The sequence below is a fragment of the Euprymna scolopes genome, chromosome 2 (genome assembly GCF_053919585.1).
Source record: "Euprymna scolopes isolate OS-2025 chromosome 2, ASM5391958v1, whole genome shotgun sequence".
NCBI lineage: Eukaryota > Metazoa > Mollusca > Cephalopoda > Sepiida > Sepiolidae > Euprymna > Euprymna scolopes.
In genome coordinates this window covers 198,271,656-198,282,240 of record NC_136483.1, presented here as the reverse complement: position 1 = coordinate 198,282,240, position 10,585 = coordinate 198,271,656, and the positions used below count along the sequence as shown (strand labels likewise).

General features: G+C 32.9%; 1 protein-coding gene across 1 annotated transcript in view; it reads left to right on the top strand.

Annotated features, from left to right (window-relative positions):
• Positions 1 to 10,585, top strand: part of LOC145241310 (uncharacterized) — a 119,621-nt gene that overhangs the window by 65,558 nt on the left and 43,478 nt on the right. The window contains exon 17 of the mRNA XM_080104123.1: positions 6,865 to 7,119. Coding sequence (XP_079960249.1) covers positions 6,865 to 7,119 — 255 coding nt within the window. The remainder of the gene's footprint in view (positions 1 to 6,864; positions 7,120 to 10,585) is intronic.

The window sequence follows — 10,585 nt, the reverse complement described above, 5'->3', positions numbered from 1 at the left end:
GCTCGATGAATAATCAAACATATGAAAAGGACACTTCCTTATCGTTATATTACTGGAAATTAGTTAGAGAAAATAAAACACCTAGTATAGAATGGAATATTATTAGAAGGGCCAATACTTGCCACTCATTGAACTCACCATGTCTATTATGCTTATCAGAAAAACTTGAGATAACTAGGTTTAAAGACCGAGAAAAATTATTGAATATTAAACAAGAAACTGCTATATCCTGCAAACATTTCAGAATACATGCACTTAAGGAACTCTAAATTGGGATAATGGAACTGCTATAAGTACAACTAACCCCCATCAAATAACCCCCCCCCCAAAAAAAAAGAGGATAAGTGAGGTCGCAACTATAATCATACCCATATGGGTTACGTAAGTCACTTAATGTTCTACTTCATCGAGCAGTTATGTTATTACTAGCCGAAATAAGCACCTGTATGAAGGTATATTTGAACTAAATGAGTAATAGATCGTTTTGAGTGAAGCCCGTAATAATGTATGCATATGGATATTTTTGGGTGTGTGCATGTATGGATATATGATCTTTATAGACCCGGGTAGGAAAAATAATTTATTAATATAAAAAAAAAAAAAAAAAAAAAAAAAAAAAATAGAAGAAATAAATAGATGAAAGAAAGTAAGGAATGAAGGGTGAATGGAAGAGAAAGGAATAAGGGTATTAGAGTGAATAAGCAAAGATGAAGGTAAGTACTACAATATATAAGCTTATATACTAGGTTTATATAACCTAAATACTCTGATTTCTGTCATATGTTATTATATATTATTATTGTGTCGTGATACATCTTATGTATATCTGCCTTACCATCGAAAGAATCTTTGTTAAATATGAGGATAACCCTATGAACTTCATACTGAATTCAATATAAATTTTTACGTAGTGTCAATTTTTACAGTAAAAACCTACAACTTAAGAAAGTGTAACAAGCGGAAGGGGCCATGAAACATAACTAGAGATGTGGAATTTGATAGAAAAAGTGAATTTATACAGTAGGTGTATTCATGTCTGTTTCTACTTTAGATGTATCATTTGGTGGCACGGTACATGTTTGCATGTATATATATATATGTCTATATTTGTGTGACTTTGGATATATAGGTGTATTTTACGTATGCATGTATGTTTGTATGTTTATATATATATATGTATATCTGTATCTATGTATCGGTGTGTATGTTTGTATGTGGATGTGTCTCTGTGTCTATTGTATGTAGATGTATGTATACACACGTATATTTCTGAACTATTAGAATAGGCGGCCTCGTATAGAATTGTTGTAACAATATAGATTACAAAAATGTATGGATGTCCGAATGTTGTTTATATATATGTTATATATGTATGTATGTGTTGATATGTATATGTATGTCTGTTGTGTGCGTGTGTTTATATGTATGTATGTGTATATATATATATATGTATATGTATGTATTTATGTATGTATGTGTGTGTTTGTGTATATGTGTGTATATGTATGTATATATATATATATATATATATATATATATATATATATGTATATATATGTACACCCGTCTGTAGTCGGGTAGCATAATATTGCATATGCGAAGATGTTACCACGCTGCATAAGTAAAGAAAAATACTATTATTTGTCTCTGTATGTCTGTAATGTGTGTGTGTATATATGCGCGGGTGTAGATAAATGTTAGACATTTATAAGTGTATTGATACACGCATATAGGTACATGTGGGGTTTAGAAAACTTTCGGGTTTATATTTATTCACATTTTGTTGGTTTATTTGTTTTAATTTAATTTTACTTTATTCTTATTTATTTATTTTTTATTTTTTTATTTTTTATTTTTTTATTTTATTTATTTTTATTTTTTATTTTTTATTTTTTATTATATTTTTAATTTATTTTTATTTATTTATTTATTTATTTATGTATTTTATTTTTATTCATTTATATTTTTTTATTTACCTTAATGTAACTTTTACTTTATCCTCTATGTAGTTTCAGAATCATTGTCTAGTTTCAGTAAATAAAACAAAGAGTGTTCAGCATGGATTCGCTTTTGAATATATTGATTAATGTGTGTGTGTGTGTGTGTGTTGGCAGTGTCTGTGTATGGATGTGTTATGTGTGTGTGTTGTGTGTATGTGTGGGTGGAGGTAGATTAAAAGGCACCGGTCAGTACTTGGTTGACCATAGCTAAGGTTATTAACTTACAGACTCTAAGACAAGAAAACTAAACTCTCAAGTACCCTATGTCATAAAAAGCCAAAAGTTAGGTTAGATGGGGGAAGGGGAAGAGAAAAAAGATGTTTATCATCTTCAGAGACCTCACTCATCTTTTTACCGGTTTTTGTTTTTTTGACTCCCACCCAGGTTGTATTTTTAACTTGATAAACGAAGTAGAAAAATGTATTTGGTGGAAATGTCACTTTTGAAGGTAGTTCTTGGCCTGAAGACGTAATCCCCCAACGTGGGTGATTACAGAAACATGTATGCACATATGTAGCCATTAATGTTTGTATAAATAAAATTAATATACATGCTCTGTTCACTCATTGAGCACTATTTTGGTAGACACGTGTTGTTTCATTGGATGTACTTCTAGGAAACTAAACTCTACTGGCTATATATATATATATATATATATATATATATATATATATATATTTAAAAGAGTGTAGCCATCAACAATTGTGGGTTTTTTTTAAAGGTTTTCATCATATTTTTATTTTAAAATATTTTTATAACGCGTTTCGAGCTTAGGGTGTGCTCTCTTCAGATCTGAAGAGAGCACACCCTAAGCTCGAAACGCGTTATAAAAATATTTTAAAATAAAAATATGATGAAAACCTTTAAAAAAAACCACAATTGTTGATGGCTACACTCTTTTAAATATACATTTTTTCTCTCGTTGGAACTACACAACCACCACTTTAAATATATATATATATATATATATATATATATATATATATATATATATATATATATATATATATATATATATATATATATATATATAACTTTCTACCTAACACTGTTGAAGTAAATACTGAATAATTTATGCATAAAATTATATCTTCGTATATTAATTTATATAATTAAATGAAGTAATCGCACACACACACACACACATAAACATACATACATACATATATATATATATATATATATATATATATATATATATATATATATATATATATATTTCCCCAAAACTTCTTATTTCGATGGAGGGGTGACTAAAACTTGCTGCTATAGTTTATAACAGCAAGGGGAGACTTGATTCCAAATATTTCTCATACGTTAAATCTTTCCTCTTTTGGAAACGGGGTACGACTATGAATATCTCCAATATTAAATAATTCTTATACACTGTGAAATCTACCTTATCTTTAAAAACCAAAGAGGGGAGTGCTGTTATTTCAGATCATTTGAAACCATAGCAGCAAGTTTTAGTCTTCCCTCCATCAAGGCCAGAGGTTTTGGAGAAATATTAAGTATTTTGTTTTTCGTATGCAAAACTAGGAAAACAAATGACTATGATTGAAACATTGTATGGCTGCAAAAAAGTGCCAAAAATAGGCTCTGGATGATGGATCATCCCCTTAATGTGCGACCTTAGGGGCAAATATCACTTAGCTCACGACACAATTCAGCGAGGCTTCATTTGTTAAATTCTGATCAATAGTCGCTGAGATTCGGAACTTCTAAAATTGCCAAAAAAGGTGGTATGTTCTATGGGACAAAACTACATGAAAATTAATAAGCTTTTTGAAGATTATTATACTATTCTATGCTTAAAATTTTATGAGAATTGGTAAAAAAAAACCCTATATTTTCAAACAAAAAAAAATATCCAAATATCCCTATATTTGTATATATAGTGTCCTGCAGACCAGCTTCAGTTTTGCTGCTTTAGTTGTCTTCCCTGTTGCCTTGCCAGATCACTGATATATATATATATATATATATATATATATATATATATATATATATATGTTCGAAAATAAAAACTTATTTCGCATTTTGTGCAAGTTTTCTGCGTGTTGCCTGAGGCACCCTCACCGAGAAATGCTGGCGGGACTACTCAGACATGTTTTTGTTGGGCCGAAATGCTCCTTCTTCAGGAACAGTGACTCATTTCCCCACCATGTGTCACATCCTCTTGCGGCGTGAGAGAGGTAAATATCGGTCAATAATAGGGGCAATTACTTCATAGATGAATTCTCCTGGTTAATAGCCAAAGGCATGATCCAGCCAATTTAGTCATCACATAAGGATCATTTTTCGCTGACAGTTAATTTTACAAAAGAAAAGTTGTTGTTTGAGAGGAAGTGCATCCATTGGATACAGAGGATGCGATGCATTTAGTGGTGATTAAAAGTTCCAATCGCCTGATGTCTTCCACTTTTATTGGTAGATCCTTATTCTGGTGCTGTGTCAGATATCAGGTCATGACCAGAGCTTGAAATGGAATGGATGTAAAAGGTTAGTTTGTGCTTTGATGTCAGCTCCAGTTTAATCCATTATTCTGTTGCGGGGGTGTATAGTTCGTGTATGGGGGGTGTATAGTTCGTGTATGGGGGGTGTATAATTCGTGTATGGGGGGTGTATAGTTCGTGTATGAGGGGTGTATATTTCATGTATGTGCACTTATAATTATGACATGACCGGTGATCATCTGTTTTAGTGTGTGCACACGTATGTATACAGTCTTGTGTGTGTGTGTGTGTGTGTGTGTGTGTGTGTGTGTGTGTGTAAGACATACGTAGAATCTTTAAGGAGATCTTAAAACACGGACCTTCTCTCCTTTTTCTTTTGGTCGATGCCCCTCACGATGGTTGCTCTTCAATCATGAAATCAAATCATGCTCCGAAAACACAACTTGTTTATTCTTATTTGTAAGCCTTTATTCAGGATTTTCTTCATTCCTGGGAAGGCCTCTGCAGCACTGAATTGATTCAGATTTTTTCGATTTCTTCATGTTGAATGTAAGACCCTCTCGTTTGAACTGACTCTGATTCTAATCTGACTAAGCACTCTTTGACTGTTCGACTGACTAAAAACGCTTGTTTGTCCTTTATTTTAAGGTGTGCTGCGGGGGTGGCAGATCCTATCAACACAACTTGCACTCAACATGCACTGATCTGCCTTGTGACCCCTTCTAGCTCGCAGGTGCAACACATCCATCCTGGTCAACGAGCTTGAGGCCTGTCAGTTTAACCTTTCAACCTTTCTGCACTTAACTTGAATACAAGCAAGTTGGTTCAAACTCGTACCTTGTTAACCGCGTTATTGACACAGAACACTATGGCTGTGATAATGGCGATGATACTAAGATATCCGAAGTTCTCAACATTTTAAACAACACCACTATTATGGACGATGGTACTGTGTCTGTTGTAGTTAGCAACTATTAAATTACATGAATCATTTAGGGAATATGATTCACGGTATGCATCATATGTGTGTCTGCTGTTAATTCATTGGGTATTTACATAAGTTATTTAAAAAAAATTTTACTTGCGTTCCCCTAACAAAGCATATCGCCACTTGGGGCTACTATTTAGGATCTTGCCTAAGAAAAATAAACAAGATGTTGATTTACATTACATTTAAAGTTATGCATATCAGTACAGTCAGGGAAGCAGGTAGCAGAAAGAGAATTCCAAAGTCTAGCTGTTAGATGGGAAGAAACTATTAGAGTAGAAAGCTTTCTGCCATTTAGGAACCTCAACAGTGAAGGGGTGAGATTTTGTTGCTAAGCAGGTTTGTCAGGGATATGTATATCGAGGGGAACGAGCCTATTAAAGTACATTCCATTAAAATAATTATAAAACAGACACAAACATGCAACATTGCAGCGATGATGGGACAGGGGTTGGAGCTTAGTTGACAAAGTGGGACCTATTTGGTTGAAGACTCTTTTTTTTGGGGGGACCCTATCCAAGAGGGAGAGACTTGATAGATACACCAGGCCAGATGTGGTAACAATACTCTATGCATGGCCGAATGGTGGCTTTGTAGAGGTACAGGATATTTTCAGGTGTGAATAGTTTTCTAGTACGATAGAGGAACCTACTTCCTTTGCAGCAGCCTTCGCAATGTCCTCAATGTATTTTCCCCTGTTCATATTGCCTTAGAATGTTAAGTCGAAAAGTTTGAAGGAAGAATTCTCAGGTAGGGAGTTATTTGTCATGAATATCGGTGGTTGGAAAGGCTTCTTGTAATTGTTAAAGGTGCTGTAATTTTCAGATCAGTTAGATGAAGAACGGATAGAAATGAGACTCGTTACGGCATTCACTGACGGGCCTTTTGAAGCTAAAAGGATTCGAGTGGATAAGAGAATCAGTTGATGTTTACGTCACCTCGTGTTGGGGTGATTAATCGGAATCAGAAATTTAAAGTATTGGAGTATAGGTATCGGTATTGGTATCGGAATCGGAAAAATATGTGGCTATTTTGAGGTACATTAGAGTAAAAAAAATAATAATAAAATGAGATTCTTCTCTATAATAAAAGACAAAAATAAAAGTTTGTATGATGTACGTAGCCATGAGCAAACGAAAATATCATATTCCAAAAATCATATTAAAATAAAACTACTTGATCAATTTGTGTGATTTTTGGAATATGATATTTTAAAGAATTTTCTTTAGTTTTGTATTTTATTTCTTTGATTCAAAATCAATAAATATTTGTCATTTCATTGTGCTAATGATGAAATGACAAATATTTGTTGATTTTAAACTATGAATAAAACTAAGATCTATAGGGAACACTCATAATTGTAGTTTAACATTTGCGAAAATATATTTTCGTTTATATCCTCTCTTTACCACGTTTTTAGCGTCAAGCGAGAATCTTCCCCAAAATATTGGTCTCATGTCTCAACTGAAAATCGGAAAGAACGAATATTCGATTGCCATTCATTTGGGTCGATCCGTGACGACAACTGGTTTCAAATACTCACCATCTTTGAGGGTTTCTGTTCACAACAATGACATCGTGGAATTCACCAGTGAAATCATCTACACCCAGGCCAGACGAGCGTCTTTGAAATTCAAACTGAAAAAAGTATTTTCAAAAATTATCGACTTCAGTGGTAAGTGATAAAAATCCATTAATCTTATAGTGTGTCCTTCTGTCGAAAAGTATGAGTACGGTGTTGCATCTTTTAGACAGAGATGCCCGGTGGATGTTTATCTCTGTCCAGATATGTCAGTAAAACACAAATATTAGTAAAAAAAAAAAATATGAGTAGAATAAAAAGACAAATATATTACAGATACGACTACACTATATATATATATACTAGCAGGGAGACCTGACGTTGCCCCGGACTGGATGACGATCAACGAATGTTTTTTGTCGTCATCAAAATCGGTAAAATTATTCATTTTTCAATACAATCAATTGATTGACTGCTCTAGTTGGGGACCCATCATGGTGCACCATGAGGAGGCTTCACATGGCTCCTCGAAGTGACTTAGTTTACAATAAATTGTAGTCTACATTGCACTGTAGAAAACCTACTGTTGATTTTATCAAATCATTTTATATATAATGGCTTGTATTAAAGTTTAAAATGCAAAAGTCAGATATCATTGTTTAATTCTGCTCTAAACAGAAACATTCATCTCGAACGCGCTCCTGTCATATCAAAGGACAAACTATTGATTATTTACGTCAAGCCTTTCAGCTTGTGTGGCAATAAAACTCCTCAAATGCACTTGTTAAGCTGTAAAAACACATTGTAGTAATGAATTTGAATTTACCGTTATATGACTTCATTTGTTTCAGTTTGTGCTTATCCGTTACACCTTTGCATTAAATTGTTTCCTATAAATTTCATTTATATACACACTAAGCAATGCTTCAAGCAAGCTACATTGACCACTTATATATATATATATATATATATATATATATATATATATATATATGTATGTATGTATAGTCATCCACATACAGTAGTGTTTCCCTGTATCACAGCTCATCAGTGCAGCAGCTAGATAGGCAACAACCTCAAGCCAGGATCGAAACTCGACCGCCCGTACAACAGTCAAGGCTTCGAAGCATTATGCTAATCGGCAGCTTATATATATATATATATATATATATATATATATATATATATACATACATATAAATATACATATATATATATACATATATATATATATATACATATATATATATATATATAAATATATATATATATATATATATATATATATATATATATATATATATATATATATATATATATATATACACACGTTTTATTTTTTATTACCGTGTTATCTGTTCAGTTACATATATTTCGGTTGCCGGACCATATTTACGATCCAGTAGCCTCGTCAGACTTTACAGAAATGGCTATTATAATTTGGAAGACCGATTTTAAAAGAAATACGAGAAAAAAAAAGTGTAAGAAGAGAAGAGAACATAAGGGGGGGGCGGAGATCGACAATAATTAAGTTTTTCAGTTTAAAATACATTAAATTGTATGTGTGCGTGGGGGGTAGTAAATCCAGCTAGGCGTGGGTGAAAATATAGTGATATAGGGAGGGGAGAGGAAGAGATAAAAGAGAGGGGTAAGTGGAGAAGGGAGGAGGAATTTCAATTTTTGGTTTTAAGATTTGGATGTTTTTATTAAGATTGTTTAGCTATACACTGGAGTATATGAATTGATGGGAGGGAGAGACAGAGAGAGAGAGAGAGAGAGAGAGGGAGAGAGAGAGAGAAAGGGTTAGTGTACGTGTCACGAACGCTTGCAGTGGCCACGGTAAGTTCAAACGTACATTCGACAATGAATTGTTTTAGGCAGTTAAGAGTGAATACACATGCCAATACACACGCAAACACGCACACATACATGCATATATTAATACATACATATATATACATACATATACATATATATATACACATATACACATGCATAGATAAAAATATATTAACATACATACATACAACCACACACTAACACACAAATATATACACAATGCACGTGGAAACACACATGCCTATAAATGCACACACATGCACACACCCATATATACTTATACACACACATGGGTACATATATATACATATCTATATACATATATATATACACACATATATATATACCCATATATATGCACACCCATACACATACTTACATACATATATGTATAGACAAATATCTCCAGTAAGATATTGATGTATATATACATACATACACACACACACATGTACACATACATTCATACACTTATATATTAACATACATATCCATAATTATATACATACATATACAGACACACACATATACATAGATATGTGTCTGTTTATACTAAGTAAATAAAGTAAAGTTAGGATTAAAAAATAAAAGGGTGTAGTTAATAATGGGAGTTTAGGTAGACGCATGATAAAATATGTTCCAATACATGTTACTGGTTTAATATTTAGGGGTCTGTATGGACTTGCCTTGATCATTATGGAGGAGGTGTTAAGCTGTCTGTCTGTGTGTCTGTCTGTGTACATTTTTCTACGCAATAACTCTCAATTTGTAGTCTACAGACTCGAAATTTGATATAAAGGGCACTGAGATTTGCAAAAATCTACGTGATCGGTTTTCGGCCAGTAATTTGGCGATTAAGGGGTCAAAGTTCAACGATTTGACCTTTGAGAACTCTACCAAACTCCTCCGACAATTTTGGGTCTAAACACTTGAAATTTTAGATACAAGTTTCTTGGGCATGGATCTAACATAATAACTTGATTTGAGCCCAAAACAATAAATGTTAAGGGGTTATAATAGGGTACAATTAAAAAAAATTGACCGTTTTTTTTTTTTTTTGCTCAACATACACTTCCAAATACACGGACAACGCCGGGCTGAAATGCTAGTATATATATATATATATATATATATATATATATATATATATATATATATATATATATATAAAAGCGAACGTGTCATTGTGTCTGTGTATGTCTGCCTGTCTATGTGTCTGTGTGTGCACATTTTCCTTCGCAATAACTCTGTTAATTTTAAATATACAAACTCGAAATTTGATATACAGGGTACTGAAATTTGGGAATATCTATGTGATTGGTTTTCGACCAGAGATTTGGCTGTTAAGCTGTCAAAGTTCAACGATTTGACCTTTGAGAACTCTACCAAACTCTTCCGACAATTTTGGGTCTAAACACTTGAAATTTTAGATATAGGTTCCTAGGACATGGATCTAACTTAATAATGTAATTTGAGAACAAAACAATAAATGTAAAGAGGTTATAATAGGGGTCAAAGTTTAAAAAATTGACTTTTTTTTTGCTCAGCATACACCTCCAAACACCCTGGCAACGCCGGGTATCCATGCTAGTATATCTATAAAAGTGACCGTGTCTCTGTGTCTGTCTGTCTGTGAATCTGTCTGTGTATATTTCCCTACGCAATAACTCTGTCAATTTTTAGTCTACAGACTCGAATTTTAATATACAGGGTACTGAGATTTGGCAAAATCTAGGTGATCGGCTTTCGGCCAGAAATTTGGCTGTTAAAGGGTCAAAGT